General features: G+C 46.7%; 1 protein-coding gene across 1 annotated transcript in view; it reads left to right on the forward strand.

The window, feature by feature from the left end:
* LOC104546864 (collagen alpha-1(XXVII) chain-like) overlaps positions 1-17,460 on the forward strand; it is a gene marked incomplete at its 5' end in the record, with an annotated part of 42,914 nt that overhangs the window by 9,117 nt on the left and 16,337 nt on the right. Inside the window, 2 exons of the mRNA XM_010192363.1 lie at positions 6,380-6,433; positions 14,483-14,536. Coding sequence (XP_010190665.1) covers positions 6,380-6,433; positions 14,483-14,536 — 108 coding nt within the window. The remainder of the gene's footprint in view (positions 1-6,379; positions 6,434-14,482; positions 14,537-17,460) is intronic.

Below are 17,460 nucleotides of genomic sequence, written 5' to 3' on the forward strand. Positions count from 1 at the left end.
AAAGAGCACCCGGCCATGGTGCTAAGTCAGTCACTCAGCACTGACTCAGCAGCTGGCCAGCAGCCCTCTGAATCATCCCCTCGGCCGCCCGCAGCACCTTGGCCAAGCCTCGCTCGACATCTCCTGTCCCTGTGCGGGGCCAAGCAGGCCTTTGCTCAGCTCGCCCAGCAGCCCAACCCCAGCACATGGCTGTGTGTAGCTTGGACACCCGCAAGAGAAAAATAATATATGAAGAATAGTGTTTTGTTGACAGCACATCAAGCCCTTGCCAGGCTGTGATGTGGTCGGTGTTTCAAACCCTTTGGTGGATGGGGTATCATTTGCTTGTCTGTACCAGCAGCAGTTGATGGGGAGGGTCAGGGGGCTGCAGCCCTTTCCCTTGCCCATGGGCACTGCTGCTGGGGTGTGCGTGCTCTGCGGTACCTGGCAAAACTGCGGCAAACCCCTTGCCCTAGCACAGCCCAGGGGTCTAGCCGGGTTGCACACGGTGCACTCCAAGTAGACTTTTCTCTTTCTATATAATAAATCTATACTTCTATTCTATAGCGTTTTGGCCTCTACAAACAAAAAAACCCCATATTTACCCTTTTGACAAGAGTCTTAGGGTTGTTGTTAGGGCAAGAAAACCATACCTGGTGCTGAATCTGCAGAGGAGTGGGCTGAGCTCGCTCAGAGGCTGTGGGAGCACATTTCAAACAACTCCCTGAGCATCCAAGCAGGAAGAGTCCTCAGGCAGGAGCGCCAGCAGCCTCCCGTTCCCACCGGTGCGGTGCAAGGCCAGGAGCCCCAGGTCTGGACCCCGCGGCAGCCGCCCAGCCAGAGGTGTGGTGCTGCTGGCAGGCAGCCTCCTCCCAGCACAGATGTGATCGAGTGCATCTCAGTCTAGACTGTTCCAGCTGCCATCTTCCACACGAGAGGTTTGTCTTGGAGCCCGGCTCCTTTCCTAAAGAAGAGATTCCTGGCCAATTCAATCAGTGGGTTGGGAAGAGAGAGGTGATTGGGAATGCTGATAAAATATGAAGTGCCTGTTTCCAGTCCTCCTTGTACTAGAAAAGGCTGCTCGAGCTGACAGTCTATGATAAATTAAGGAACACACAATGCGTTTGAATGTTTCTTAATGAATGAGTCATATTAATAAAAAAAAAGGAGATCGCATGCTTTGTATAATACATGGGAAAAGCTTTAGCCTCACTCACACAGTTGGATCGCAATTTTTTGCTAATTTAACCAGAACTGTCCCCAAAGGGAAATCTTCTTGCAGGCAAATGACTAAGCATCAGAGAGCCCTATTTGCGTAAAACAAAGTTAATTTTGAAGAGCAGTACTTAAAGTGTGACTGGGATAAATGAGCTGCGAAGGATGTAGGGATGTATTGTATAAATATATACAGGTATTTTTATAGGTCTTTAAAAAGTGCGTGAGAGAGAATGGGGTCCCTCTGGTTCTTCACACCCTTTCATGCTTCCTTCCAAGGTCTGAGGTTGCTCAAGAGTCTCAAGTGCCTCATGGAGAGACAGTTCCTGAAATGTCTCTATAGCAAAGCTGCTTTCATCAAGCTGGAATACTAATATTTTGTTATGTATTGTGCTGCCACTCTATTAGGAATCAGTTGTGGATAAGGACTTTTCTGTGATAGGTGTTGTACAGCCCCAGAATAAACATCTGTGCCTATTGCAGAAATCGTGTTACAAGTCTGGCTTTCCACCAACATCTCTGTTCCTGCCAGAATTATGAGGGCTTTTTCTTTTTAGGCTGGTTGAAACCTAGACGTGTCCAAGTTTAATATGATAAGCATGCCTTGGAGAAAAAAGTAACCAAAGTGCTGGATTATTTTTTTCCCCTCAAATTGCAGATTTGTTTTAGGCAGTACTTCAAGCTGGGTTTAGTTTAGGTCCTGCCTCTCTCTCTGTGCAGTGCCTGGCAAGGTGAAGCAGGGTTGGCGTGTCTTTGAAGATGAGATCTTCTCCTTTTCTGCTCTCCTGAGCAAGGGGGTTTTAGTTCTCTGCTGCTCGGTTCCTCCGTGCTGGTGCTTTCCAGACATACAAGGTTAACGGTGGATTTGTGGCGGTGGCCTTGCATGTGAAACGTGCCCCATCCTCCTCCAGGAAGAAAACAAGACCAGTTCTGTCTGCAGGGGTAATGCCACTGCTCAGAACTCGATGCCAATGTGAGGAGGGGCTTTTGATGCACTTGCTGAACTCCCTTTTAAGTTGGGTTAAGAAGAACTATGCCACTAGTGCTGTGCAGGAGTACAGAATGGGCGAGACAGAAGTACAGTGGAGATACCCTAAAATTTAGAGGTATGCACTGGAATATAAGCTGAATTTTGTGTCCTGGGTAATCACCAGCTCTTTGCTACTAGGCTGAGTACTTGCTCCTGGGGAAATGGCTACAGGAATATTTTATCTGAGCAAGTTGATTCCGTTCATCGAAAAGGAAGCGACTCATTTCCCAAATCAGCAGCACCAATTCCTGTACCGATTTGTGCTTTCCTTGAAGCCCTCTCCCAACAGGTCCAGCCTTGCTCAGGTTTTGGGATCTGGAGGCTCCTCTCTCCCAGGGGCATTGCTGCAGGCAGAGGAAGCGGTGAGGAGGGCTGTGATGTGGGAGAGGCAGAGGTTTAAACTGGCTGATCTTGGCAGCAAGAGGAAATGGTGAGATTTCTCTTGTCCTCAGGGTCCAATGTATTTCCCTTTCAGACAACTTAGCTTAATTTTCCATTTGCAACTTGAAGCTCAAAAAGCTAAGAAAAAAAGCCCCCTTTGCGCCAGAAAGTTTCCCAGCAGCAGCTTAGAATAAATCCTATAATCATTTGGTGGGATCAGCCGTTGTTGCTAATGCTACCGTGGGAAACTGAGAAGGGTTAAACTTTTCTGTGGCTGCCATTAGCAGCTTCACAGAGCTGTTCAGGCTAGTTAACAATTCGGCTCTTTGGCTTGAGAAGAGAGACTATGTTCTTCTGCCACGTTTCCCCTTGATCTCCGATTTTGCTTTGTGTGATAACAGGGTGTGTGTTCTCTGCCATCGGTTTGCAGAAAGGAGTAGTCAAGAAGCCAGAGAGACAGGAACCGAAGTGCCAGGAGCAGTGGGTCACTGCGGGAGGCTGTCGGCTTTGCTGGTCTCCTGGGGCGTCCCTGCAATGGGAGGGCAGGAGCAGAGAAGTGAGACCTTCCTCCAGCTGCCAGGGAAAGGAAACCTTCCTGCCTCTTCAAGCACTGCTCCCTCTGGAATTCCCCAGGGATGCTCTGAAGAGTGCAGTGGAAAGGTCTACACAGGCTGTTCATGGTCAATTTAACTCTTCCCTGCATTGGGAGTGAAGGTGAAGATGTCTCTGAGAGTAGGGACTGCGTGGGCATTACTTCCATGCAGACTCTTGGTGACTTGCTACGGGGTGGCTCATTGATAAGATGTCTCTTACTCTCCATGTCTTGGAGCCCTGCATTTTAAGTGGGATTGCATCCATCATCTGTAAGTAGCTGGGCCCTGATCCCCTCTGATTCTTCTCTGTGCAGTTTTCTTCGCATGTATTTCAGTATTGCTCTCCCAAGGCAAAGCAGATTGTCGGATGTGGGCCTCTTGTTTGAGAACTTAATCTGGATGATATGGAGATATGGGCACAGGGCAGAGGAGAAATGAGGTGCTAGGAAGGCACAGTACGTGTCCCATCCAGTCCAGCTACCAAGGAACCGTGTGAGAAGCTGGTCTTGCAGTGCGTCATGTTTCACAGCTGCCCCAGTCCTCTTGCACCTTGGCTTGCTTCTAATTTGTATGTGGTCATGCTCCTGCCTTATGCTGTTACCAGAGTGGCTGGCAACTTTCAGCCCCTCATCCTACAGTCACCTTGTCCCTCTCACACTTCAGGAGAGGGGGGGAAAGAGGCAAATTAAACCAAAGCAAAGCGATAGGGACTCCTGAATTATGTACTGCTATTTCTGTGTTGTTCCAGCTGAATGCCTTTCCCTTAACTCCGTATTCCCACTTTAGTGAAGGTATTAACTCTCTCCTTATTTTTATGTTGGCTGCAGTTTATTCTGAACAGCCCACATTTTTGGAGGACGTTTTTACTCAAGTGGCCAAGCACAATTGCAGCTGCTGTTAGCAGGAAGGTGGAAAAGGTCACCCCAATTCTGGTACGCGTGGAACACAGTTCTCAGTTGCATCTTCTCTTTCACGTCTCCTTTTAGGGGTAATGGGGATGGGGTTTGATGGAGAAAAGGTTAAGAACTTGAATTAATCTCTGGTAAACTCTATTAACTGTCCCTGGATCAGTTGCATTGGATTCAGGTTCTGATAGTTGTCTTCCCAACTAAAAGGGCAAGGGGATTTTTTTAATAAAAGCTTGGGTTCTGGAGCACAATTATACATGAGGCTTAAAAAACCCTACAATTATGTGTCTATTTGCACAGCTGTATAATTGCATTATGCACGGGGCCCTGAGCTGGCACAAAGGCAGGTTAAGATGCTGTGTGTATTGCTAAAATGAGGGTCAGCTGTATCAATGAGGGTTGTTGATACAAGGACCAGTTATACTGTGTTAGCTGGCAAAAAGCAACTTGCAGAGAGGTCAGATGAAGAGTCCCGGGCTATAGAGACTGGAAATCTCCAGGTCAGGCATCAGTGCTGGGTGGCAGCAGTGAGTGATACAGTGGTAAGTCCATCCCTGAATGTCTAAGTGTGGGTTATTAGATATTCTACACTGTGTAGGCTCTTACGCTTTTAAAACAATCTTTTCTGGTCATCTTTACTATAGGTGGAAATAACTATAAAAAAAAAAAAGATGATTCATTTGATGTCCTGACAAACTGGTAGCACAGACACCCCTACCATGGGCTTTGCTTATACCTCACCTGATTTTTTTTCTACTGTACCAACTTTGGTTGTATATATTGTTTTTAAAAGAGTATTTTATATACTCTTTATATATTGTTTTATACGAGTTAATTTGCTGCTTATGTGTAGGAGGATTGGTAATATCAGGGAGCATTTATTCATCAGTTACCTGTATGGTTCAGGCAAGTTTTCTCTGTTCAAAATCTTATCCTGGGCATGAGATTTAGGATAGGGATCTCCGGGCTTTATTTTTGTTACTAAAACATACACTCGATGACTCCTGAAAAGTGCATTGGAGATCATGAACTTCTCACCCTTCCTTGGGGCAGGTACCACACTGCAGAGCTTGAGCAGCCCAGCCTGGCGCTCCTTCAGCAGCAAAGGGTCAGCCCTGCAGCCGGCTCCACTCAGGCCATCGTGCACATGAGGTCCCGCAGCGATGACCCAGAGGGAAGGGAGTGAGGCCGTGCTGGGGCCAGAGCGTGGCCATGGGGCTTGCGCTGCACCTGCTCCCTGCAGTGCCCCCATTTTCCCCGCAGAGCATCGCTCCTGGGACCCGCTGTCCTGACTGCCACGCGGCTGGAGAGCTCAGGCTGCCGTCCAAACAGCCTTCAGTCTGCTGCTCTGCATCACTCCCCCCTGGATGCAATGAAAACTCGCCTTTGTAACAAGCTACTGGAATATAAATCTTCTGGGAGACGCTTTAATTAACAGTTATTCTTGTTAGACATGTTTGGCTTAGGGGAAAAGAAGTTTTGAGGAGTTATTAGGAGTTGCAGATGGCTCTCCAGAAAATCTGAATTCTCCAGTCCATTGAAAAAAATGAAGAAATAAATGACTAAATTCGAAGGAGTTCAAACCTCACTGGTTATGTACTTTTTCCTAACCTGTTTCAGATCAGTGCACAGCTGGATGCCTGCTATGTCCACTTTGTTCTCACCCCCTTCCAGGAACCCCCACCACTCTGACATGTATGCGTTGACCTCTCCTATATTACAGAGCCGTATTTAAGAATTTCCAACGTTGACACCAATTTTTTTTACATTTTCTAACACGCTGCTTTAAAATATGAAGTGCTGGGCTGCGATTATGTTGCAAGTCATGTAGGAACCTACAGTACCAAGAACTATACATCCTCAGCTGGTGTATATTACAACACACCACGTTCTTCTCTCGCCAAGGTGCTAACACATTACTTATGTTGTGTGCTAGCACGTAGCAGAGACACAGTTGTGTTACCCCTGTGTTACAGCACGGGTCCAGGAAACTGGAAGTGTGAAACACAGCTGCGGTCATGGGAATGCGGTCCACAGCAGAAAGATGTGAAGGCTCTGTTTCTACTCTATGGAAATACATGCTTCTGCAGATGTCATTGTGCATGGCTTTATGGTAATAGCATAAGTTGAAGGGAAATTCTGGCCATGGTGTTATAACTGGCCCTTCTCCCCAGGTCTTTTCCAAATGGTTGTATTATGGGTCTCCCTGAAATACTGTCAGCAGCGCTATCCTCTTACAGAACCGCCATTAATACGGATTTTCATTTTTCTAGGGTCCACCAGGTCTGCCGGGCTTACCAGGACCACCTGGCAAGAGAGGTCCCCGAGTAAGTGGTTTAAAAATTTCTCTCTGTTTGTACTTGTGTCTGTCTGTCCTACTGTTTTAAGGGCTGTTGTATGTTCCCATGGCTGAGTAATGATTGCTTCAAGCCCCACTGTTGAGGTTTGGCCTTCCTCCTTTCTCCCATTCCTTGTTAAAGGTTTTCAGGAGGCCACAGTGATGATTTGCAACCTCCCTGAGCTAAGGTTTGGCATGTGCAAAGGCTGGAGATGAATGTTTCTGAATGGCCGTCAGAAGAATGAGCTCTGTCTGTCTCGTTTTGTTTCCAGCATCCATTCCTTCTTGCAAATCCAGTGTTGAATATTAGCTTTGGCTGCTTTTTGTTCTGTCCTTCACTCTCTTCTCAAATTGCTTCCTTTGAGGTCCTTCCCTGTCACTGTGCCTTCACTAGTGGGACCATGGTCTAGTACCAAGGACTCAAAGCACAAGGATGAGCTGTTGAGTTCCCTAGACTGGGACCTTCTCTGTGAGTCCTTTCTAGGATCTAGAGCAACATGTCTGAGGTGTCCGACAAGATCTATTGCAAATTCCTAGATTTCTTCCTCCTTACATTAAATCCTGATGCAGCTCTTTGAACACTGAGTGCTATGCTGAGGAGACATCTGGTGCCGAGTGCTGCAGCTAGCTGTGAGAAGAGCTTTCTGCAGGCCCAGCTGCAGGAGTAGTCTCCCAAAGCTGGGCCGCATGCCTGACCTGGGTACAGTTAATTGTTGGCACCACTTTCACGGTAGCAAAGTGCTGTCCCACAAGGTAGGGTCACGAAGGCCATTTCCTGAGCACTGAATTGATGTGGGTTGGGAATCGAAGGACACAAGTGTCTGAGGCTGGAAGGAGAGGGAATATTTGGATCTGCGATCCAGGCAGCATCCTGCCCTGGCAGCAGAAGGAGATTTCCTCACACATACTTGGCTAAAACTCAACCCCGTGTAATGTCTTTAAAGAACAACCAAGAGGCTACGAGCTAGAGGCTGTGCATTCCCTGAGGACACTTGTTACAGTCCTGTGACATCTTGCAGTAACCAGTAAAAGTAAATGCAAGCTCCCTTCTACAGCAGTAAAACACAAAAGGTCTGCAGGAACCCTGGCAGCCTGGGCATGGATATCAACAGCCCTGAACACCCATTTCTGCTGTAAGTTTAGGGCATTAGATAGCATGTGTCTTATGGACAGGACAATCTCTTCCATATTAGATATGTTCTTTAGCTAAACATCAGCTCGAGTGGTTGTACAGCCCTTGTGTCCTCTGTTTACAAATACCCAAGCAGCAGCCACATCAGCAAACTGCCCAGAGTTTGCAGTTCTTACAAGTCCCCAAGAAAGTTTGTTCTTACCCCAGCTCGTTACTCACAGGAGATGTTTGGTGTCACTTCCTGCAATCCTTAAATCCAATTAGACTCCATGTTTGGAGGTCCCAGCTGCATCCCCTGCCTGTTGTGTAAACGACCACATTTCAGCTCTATGTCTGAATTGCACTAGCTACCAAAACCTGCGTTTTTCTGAAGAAAAAAGTGTGTTATTCCCCAGCTGTGGTGTGCTCCATCCTATATTTAAGACGATCCCCTGGAAGACAATGAGTAACAAAGGATTTCTGAGTTCGGCCCCTGCCAGAGGTGCTGAGAATTGGCCCAGGAAAGAGTTCCCAGTTAGGAAGTGCTCAGCACAGCTGAGCCTGGCTTGGCTCAGACCTGGGCTAATTTTGGGAGGGGGCAAAAGGGTCACTCTGTAAATGTCTGGCCTGGAGCACTGGCAATAGAACTGCTCTGTGCGTGAGTTGTTTTGACTTTGCAACGTGCTTCTTCTAGTATTTTTTTTTCCTGTGGCTCTTTGGGGTTTAAGGATTTCATTGCAAGGAAGAGGAGCTGCCAGAAACTAAGACAGGCTTAGGGGAATTCTTGCTGCTTTTGCTTTTGTTGTTGCATGAGCCATTTAGAAATAAATGTGCAACACTGCAAGGGGTATGTTCTACCTCTGCTTCATCTGATCCTCGAATAAAGCAGCCGCACAGTTCTTACACCAGCCCATGAGTAACCCATGAGGTGTCCCATGAAGCTCCAGCCCAAGCTTGGACCTGCTGAGAGAGGTGAATACTGCGTGCAACTTTGCAGTGCTGGAAGCCAGGGGAAAGGAAGGATTTCTTCTTGTCACCAATGCACTTTATGGCCTAAAGCATGAGACATAGTTGCCCTTGCTGTAGCTTGCATAATTTCCACATTATTAATGCTTATATAATGACTTGGCTTATTTGAAAATCTAGTTGCAGCATTTGACTCGTGACCTTCTGTAGCCGTGAAGTCCATGAAGTGGCTCTTTTGCTGATGTGGCGCAGTATTTCTACTCCTTTGAATTCTATATTGTCTCTGTTTTATTTCCCTTTCACCCCGCTGCGTCGGTCAGGGTAAAATGAAAGCTCTGATTAGCTTCTGCTTTGAGGGTGAGATTGTGGTCAGTGACAGTTTGTAAGAAAAGCTGGCTGATCCCTTGTTTCCAGCAGACAAGTATCGCTACACTCGCCTGTGCAGTCCGAGTGTTGCTCTTCCATGTCAGCAATGCCCTGGTTTGCAATAACAAATGCAATAACAAATGCCAGCTTTTGTAAAAGCACGAAAGAGTTTGCCCTAGGATGCATCTTGGCACTCAAGTGCAACGCAAGGTAGGGTAGCAAAGTGGATAGCGGTAATCTTAAAAATGACAAATTCTTGCTTTTTAAAAGTAGTGAGTCTGTGACTGGAAATGATAGTGAATAGCACTTTCTCAGGAGCTCTGCAAACTCGTATAGATGTTGCTATATTGGTCTTCTGTGCTTTACAGGAAGGTTTTATCTCTGTATCCAGCTAGGATGGTTGTCAGCTTTTATGTCTGCATTTAAGAATTGGAGACATAAGCAAGAGATCTGCCCACACCGCTTCTCCTCACATGAATGTGCCACGTGCCTTGGCGAGTGTCTGTGTAAGATCGGAGGTGTCCCTTGAAGGGAATGGCAGCTTTAGCACTGAAGGCTTTCCCCAGTTTTCTGTGTTTTGAAAGCACTTTGCTGGGCACGTAGTGGGACACCTCTTCCACAGTTGTGTGTGTGGGCAGTGGCACTGGGGTACATTCACAGCAACCCACACAGAGCAGTACTGTGCAAGCGATGTGTGCTGGGCTTCATTTCTGCAATGACCTTTGCACTTCTCCAAACACCGAGGTTTAGCGGGGAGGCAGTGGCTGAGGCTGGGCTGTGCCAGCAGTGCTGTGCTAATGACCCCTACAAGACTCTGGCAACAAAGGGCTCCCCTGGAGCCGTAACTTCACCTTCAGCCTCACCCAGGACAGGATTCGCTTCACTCCCATGCATTTGCCAGCACATCTATCTTGTTCACAAATGAACTCGTTAGAGTCCTCACTGGTACAGCCAACCAGCAAACTACCCACGATTTCATCATGTCTGCAGAAAGTGCTGTGAGCCATGATACTTGGTCTTTAATGCTGTCATCCAGACAAGTGCCATGTAAACCCTAGTTTTATGTGATGGAGACAGCAAGCTGACACGGGACAGAGAGAAGTCCAGTTGTTGGCTTCACTCCGAGGACAGCAAGAAAAGAGATATGGTCAGAATTTCCAAAACACGTTAATGGTTTAGGAAGCCAGGTCCCACTGGACATCGATGTCCTTCTCTAACAGGTGAGCAAGCTCAGGTACAAGAGGAGTGTTTTACCTATGTCCACACAACAGGTCATAGGCAGAATTGGGAATAAAAATCCTGGCATTCTGCAATTGCTCTTGTTTTATTTAACCTTTCTGATACATATTCTCTTTACCCGTTCATTTGGATTTCTCCTGTATTGTATATATGTACTCCCTGATGCTTTGGGATGCTCTTGCCTTTCTTCTGTGAACCTTAGCAGCTTGAAAGATTGTAAGGTCCCAGTGTAACATGTCCCTGTTACATTTGGTCTGTGGTTGTAAGAAATCTCCCGTTCCTTCAAAGTGCAGGGCTTCCCTCCTAAAACAAGCAAGAACTGAGTCAGCTGCAGAGGTTCCCTGGTATCCTCATTCCATTAGGAAGATTTTCCAATTTCTGAAAAGAAGTGTTTAAAGAAACAGTTTGTTTGGCTTCACTTCAAATATTTAGCTCATTTTTCAGCGAGCCAGAGGTCACAGTGGGATCTGTAGGTCAGGAGCAGAAAAAGTTGCTTTACACAGCGAAACCCCAAGACATAATGAGTTTTGAATGAGCGGTCATTCCTCCGACTGAAGCTTTCTAGCATTTAGCAGGAGTTCGGAGGCCTTTTTTTTATCCTTCCTTGTGGATGCTGAAGGGATGGGGGAGCTGTGCACAGTTACACTTTTGTTAATTTTTGCGTGCTGTGAACCATTCATTGCGCATAAAAGCGCTTCTGTGAGCAGGGTCCACCTCCAGGCGCGTCACCGCGATGAACCGGGTGGCACAGTGCGGTTCTCAAGCAGCATCGTTCATGCAAAAGACATTCCAGGGAGATGACAAACCCGTCACCTCTGGGACACCCCCCTCGCTCGGAGAACACATTCGGGGATTGTTCTGGTCTCCGTGTCACTGAGCTTTGGGCTGCGCCTGGCCCATGGTAAAATTTTCCATGGAATTTCTGGTGCAAGGCTTGGAAGATTTCGGATGCGAATTTAGTGGCTGCTGGGTTGGATCGTTGGATTGCCAAAGCGGGTGTGTAAATGGACACACGTGCAAATAGTAATACGTGCTGTGGCATTTTTTTATTTAGTCTCAGTATTGTCCCATCCTCTGTGTAGAAAAGAGGAGCAAAACTAATGTATTGATGAGAAAGAAATTCAGGAGAATCCCAGTTTCTAGATATGAGTGGGAAACTGAATTAAATCCAGGATAGTATGAGTAAAATATAGCAATTTACTATCAGATTACAAAGCAATTAACTCTCGCATTGCTCCTCCATGAGAAGAGGGCTATTTCTGGGAGCACTGGTTGGAGATGGACAATTCTGCTGGGCGCAGTAGGAGAGGAGTGAACATTGGACTGGGTGTAATAAAACAAGGGTGCATAGCTTGGGGGCACAATGACTGTTATTGGGGCTTGCAGATTGGGGCATGGATTAATTAATCTGTAAGGCCTGCCTGTTCAGATCTGGTATTGCGAACAGCTCCTGAGGCAGATGCTGTCCTGTACCTTTTGTTACTCAGCCCATCTAACTGTACCACACCGCATCTTCCTCCTCTGCCAAGAACGTGGGTGGAATCACAGATTCAGGACTCACCGTGTTGGAACACATCAAGATCAGTTATATTTTTTTACCATTTTTAGGACTACTGCCAGACTACACCCTCTCCACAGTTATGAGAGCAGTTTAAAATGTCTAGCACAAACCCCAGACTTGGTTACAGCAGTTTCTTGTGCGCCAGACTGGACTTCCCACTGTCACTTCATCAGCAGGATGTGGCCACTTCTCCCTAGGATAAGAGCACGTTGGTCTTTGGGAACAGAATGGGTTCCTGACCTCCCTTTGCCTGGACTGCACGCTCTGAGCCTCCCTGAATTCAGTGGTAAAGGCTCCCTCTCATGTCAAGAGCCTGTGTTGATCATAATCACAAAGATGATGGAGGGAGTGGAGCATCTCCCTTCTGAGGAGCGGCTGAGGGAGCTGGGTCTCTTTAGCTTGGAGAAGAGGAGACTGGGAGGTGACCTCACTAATGTTTATAAATTTGTAAAGGGCGAGTGTCAGGAGGAAGGAGCCAGGCTCTTCTCAGTGATGTCAAATGACAGGACAAGGGGCAATGGGAGCAAGCTGGAGCATAGGAGGTTCAACCTGAACATGAGGAAAAACTTCTTTACTGTGAGGGTGACAGAGCACTGAACAGGCTGCCCAGAGAGGTTGTGGAGTCTCCTTCTCTGGAGACATTCAAAACCCGCCTGGACATGTTCCTGTGTGACCTGGTCTGGGTGATCCTGCTCTGGCAGGGGTTGGACTGGATGAGCTTTCCAGGTCCCTTCCAACTCCTCATATTCTGTGTGATTCTGTGTGTAATGCCATGTTTTGTCACTGGATACCAGGACCAGATTCTTTCTCACTTCTTTCCTTTTGGTTAAGGCTTTTTTTTACGATAGTGTTGCTGTGCTTTGGTTTAGCTCTGGAGGAGCCTGCACCAGATTTTGCTGGAAGCATAAATAGTCTCTTACCCAGGAGCTCTTGATCTGAAGCTGAGCTTCCCGTGTTCCAGGCATCCTCCTGGAAATGATGGTTTTCAGCCAGAAGTCACCTCGAATCGTGCTGTTTCCTCCAGTCTGACACTGGCTTAAGCCTGCCCCGGGCTATGGTGGAGCGTGGATTTCAACTGCATTGAAACGGGCTTTGAGCCAAGCTGCCCGACTCCAAAGCTGAATAACAGCTGAATTCCCTCCCCAAATCTAACAGCACTCTGGATTTACGAACCTGGTCAGAGCTACCTAGATTATTGCTTATGTCTATGAGCTTTTTAGGAACTCATCTTTTATAGACTTTACTGTTCCAATTTTTGTCACTTAATAATTTCCATGCATATTTGAGACTTGCAAGGCTTGGATTGAGGCGCTTTTGCTACTGCAGACTTGCTGAATTACCTTAGGCAGCACATTAAGTCTCTGTTTCAGTGTCCCACCCAATGAGGTGAACAGATGATGCCATAGTTTGCTGGGAAGATTAGTTTATTTAAGACTACTCGGTACTCAGTTACTCTGGTTACAGCAGCTATATGGGTTTTCAAATGACAAGTTGATCCTCAAACACCTTAATTTTAATTAGCTGTTTCAGCATAATTGGAAATTCACAGCCAGGCTAAATTATCTGAGAATTTCAGGCTGGCAATTTGGAAAGAAATTAAAAATTAAACAATAAATATGTTTGGTTTCAGGCTGAAAATTTGGAAGGAGTTTAAGGATTGGACATTAAATTCGTGTGGGTAAAAAAATGCCACTTGAAAAGATCAACCTTGGTCTTTTAATTGAGTGGCGTCTCACAGCAGAGGAGCCTGTGTTGTGAAATAGCACTGAGCACTCAACAACTGCCTATACCACAGGATACAATAGCTAAATAAAAAAAGCCATTATTTTCCACTACAGTGTAATAAAAATAAAACAGAGCAGACATCAATGTGCTGATGTTCTCTCAGAAGAGAGCAAGGGCACTGAACTTGGATGGCAGTCGCGTGTTAAACTGCAGTGATTTTCCTTGGAAATCAGACCCTAAGATTTTGGGCCCACATATGCTGAATTGCTCATCGGAAATACTACAGCTTACTGAGTGGCTTTCCATCCCCCAGCCTATGCTCCTCCTGACTGGAGGGGGCATTAAATTGCTCACTGTCGTGGCGGTGTAAAGCTCATACACAGTTTTGGCAGAACAGGAGCCCTTGGAATTGAATCTTCAGGTTGTTTCATCTCCCAGGAACGTGTTCAAGAGGACTTTAGAATTGTTATTGCTTCAGCCTGAAAGGTTAACAGATCTTCTGTGCTGTATACAATCCTGGGATAAACTATTCTTAGATGCTTATTCCAGATAACTCCTTAAATAGGCTTTGGAAAATATGCAGAGTGGTTTAAAATACGATGTAAAAGGAGATGCTGCTATATATGATCTGAGGTAAACACTCTGACAAGGTCATTGGCATGTGAGACCTATGCAAAAATATAGATTTAAATGGTTTAAATGGGGACTGACTTCTACTCCCTCTGCTTTACTGTCCGTCCATCCATTCTCTTTCTAACCTCTAAAGGCAAAAATCTGATTGCCTCGTAGGGGAAATGAGATCATTCCAAATAGCCGAACAATTTCCTTTTAGTAATTACTTCTGTTCTCTTCCATTTTCATTAAAAAAATTGTAGGTGGGAGCTGGTAGTCAAGTTCTACCTCTCCGAAGGCGCAAAGGGTCCCATGGGGCTGACTCCCTGCCGGGCGCAGGTTGCTGGTGCTGTGCCGTCAGGTCTGACCGCAGCACAGCCAGAGACTTTCTGCTGCTCTCAGGATGAACACAGGTACCTCCTGACTCCCCTTGACTGTTTTGTGTTTGTGTTTTTTAGGGTCCCACGGGTCCTCATGGAAACCCTGGCTCACCTGGGCCCCCAGGCATGAAAGTAAGTATTGACTGGTGTAAGGAGCTTTTGCCTCCCCGTTTGAGGATGTTCCGGTGCAGGGGTGTACAGACTCTTTCACCCTTCTCCATACAAGATGCTGAGTAGCTGAAGCCATCGCTCCCCTCTCCTCTGCTCCCACGCCAGCCCTGCAGCAGCACAGTCAAAGCCTTTCCTGTGCTTGTGAGAGACCCAGCTGTGCTGTGGTTCTCGGTTCTCCTTAATTTGTCTGCCTAATTAGGGTCCTGCTTAAGCTATGCCAGTGCTAGGAAGCAGACCGCTATGTCGAGACAAGGGCAGTGAAATCCTCCAGCTCCAGAGCCTCACCAAGTCTGGGTTTCTTTGCTCTCTCCTTTCTTTACTCTGGATTTTGCAGCCCACTTCTTCACCGTTGGGTCTGGACAGTGCCGGGGAGGAGGGGATTGGCAGCACCCGGCTTCTTCCTCGGCCTTCCTCCTCCTGAAACTCTCCTGTCCTCTCCAGAGTCTCTGGGAGTCGTGATCTCCATTAGTCCTCCCAAACTGATCCCATTGCTTCCTTCATCTCCTGATCTCTTCCATGAGGTCTCACAGACCTTCTGCAGTGCCAGGACCCCTGTGTTTTGCCCTTTCCTCCCATACACATGTTCCTCCTGGGGTGCTGCAAGGTGGGAGTCACCCCCCACAGCTGGACCCCCTCCCTTTGCATGGGCCTTTAGCACAGAGGCAGTTCTAGAGGGGAGCGTATCCAGAAAAACCCTTCGGAAAGATGTTTTAATTCCCATCTCGTTCCTGTGTGCAAGGCTTTGTGTTACTAAAGATGGTGAAGTTCCTGGGAAATTGGTGTGGATCATTTTGGTGTCATTGTTTACACAGAAATAGATTTATATTTTATAACACCTATCTGAGACTAAAGAACAGTTGAGTTTTGAAAGGCAATGCTTAAAAGAGCACTTACCAAGGAAGCTGCAAGGATGTCTCAGCCAAATGCAGAGAAAGGTACAAGCAAAAGTCCTTTCTTTTCATGGTCTGATGATCAGTAGGCAGAGATGTTATGAACTCTATTGATGCTCTGGGAAAAAGATTCTGGAAAATTGGCATGCTGCCTTTACGTGATTAAAAATTAGGCACTGGAGACATGCTGGTGAACAGCAGCTGTTTTAAATTCTAAACTATAGTTATATGGCCTGAAAAGTGAGGCTGTAAAAGTTCTACATCTTAGCGTTCTGCATTTATTATCCATCAATGACTTCCAGATCACACTTGTTGAGTTTTATAAGTCAAATCAAAGTTCCTTTATCTAACTTCCAGTCCTGCAAATTCAGCCTGATTCAACCTGTAAAGCCAAACTATGCTTCTATGCTATAGCTTTTTTTTAAAAAAGAAAAAAAAACATAACTTTTAGCCTAATGCCTTGCCAGAAATCATCATTTGGCTGTAAAGCTGTAAATTTGGCGGTAAATTCAGTCGTCTCCTACTAGAAATGAAAATTTCCTGTGAGCATTTTGCCTCTGTCTTGATGTGCACTCTGGCAGCAAGAAGCCCTCAGCAGATGGATCGCTGTAATAGTGTTCAGCAGAGATCTGGTGTCATTGGTCTGTGCAATATACTTTAGTTTGGTCCAGCCAGTGATGGTGAGATCTTTGCACATGAAGTGCTTTTTTGGAACATGTGTATCAGTCCCAGAAGATTGGACTTTGCACAGAAAATTGATATTCACCCCCTTACATTTTAAATGTGTCTACCTTCACCAGGCTCAACCAGCACCTGGGACCCCTCTTTATAGCAGACCCAGCCCATGGCTGAAATTTTGGACTTGTGCAAGCTCAGCCTGGGCAATGAGGCAGAGCTGCCCCAACCAGAACTTCTCTTCCTGAGAGCCTTCAAGTGGCCCCTTGGACTGGGTCTTCCCTCGATAGCAGTTAATACCACGGAAAAAACAAGCAATCCAAGAAAGGAAGCTGGAGTTTCCCAGATAGATGCAGCTTGGAAACGATGACTAACACCAAGTCGTTGTCGCTTAGGAAGTAACCCAGGAGCACGATTTTTATCAGCTGAGTTAACAGAGCGCTTGTAAGGTCAGGCTGCACCCGGGGATGTGAAGTGGCCTTGCAGCTGGCAGAGCTGTGTCACGTCTCTGGGGGTGTTGTGTCAGTGAGCACCAGCATTGTGTTGTGGCACTGCTGCGTTTCCGAGTCAGTCCTGTGTATAGTCCACCTTGTTATCCTCGCTGGAGCTGAGCACTTGTAATCCCTCGCACTGAGGAAGCTGATCTCTTACACAGAGCTGTGTGTAGCTGTCGAGCCAAATTCCTGCTACGGTTCCGCTGACTCCAGTGGCATTACACCCACTCCTGCCACCTGAGAATTTCGCCCATCGTGCCTCCTCAGCAATTTATAACGTGCAACAGCTTACAGGGGGCTCCTTGCCACTTTTCGCATTCTGTTTGTTGTCCTTGGCAGTTGCAAAATTGCTATTGCATCTCGTCAGCAAAGACTGATGATAGCAGATAACCCCTGAAATGGCTGCCGACATATGCTGGGCTGCGGTTGTGACTGGCTGTGTGACTTGCAAGCTGCTGGAGGGGACAGGAGGGGCAATTTTGCTATGAGATGTAGCTCTGAGGATGCCCTAATAGAGTTTGGGACTGGGAGGGGAGGGTAGGCTGTCAGGCAGGGTGTGTTTTCCAAATCCATTACAAGAGTTTGGTTTGCATCCCTCATCTGGAGGCTTTTGGCATCAGATGTCAGTGTGGTTTGCTTAGTTAGCTGCTGTGGATAAATCTCTTATTATAGCACTAGGAAAAACTGAATTTTCCTTGTAGTGAATGGTTTGGCTCCAAGATGGCTCATTGGTTTGGCTCACTGCTGTTTAAAATACTATTAATGGGATTGCAAAGCTGAGGTGTTTTAAGTTGCACAGCGCTAGACTTTTCCTAGGTAGGGAACG

This window comes from Mesitornis unicolor, unplaced genomic scaffold, assembly GCF_000695765.1.
Source record: "Mesitornis unicolor isolate BGI_N332 unplaced genomic scaffold, ASM69576v1 scaffold12929, whole genome shotgun sequence".
Taxonomy (NCBI): domain Eukaryota; kingdom Metazoa; phylum Chordata; class Aves; order Mesitornithiformes; family Mesitornithidae; genus Mesitornis; species Mesitornis unicolor.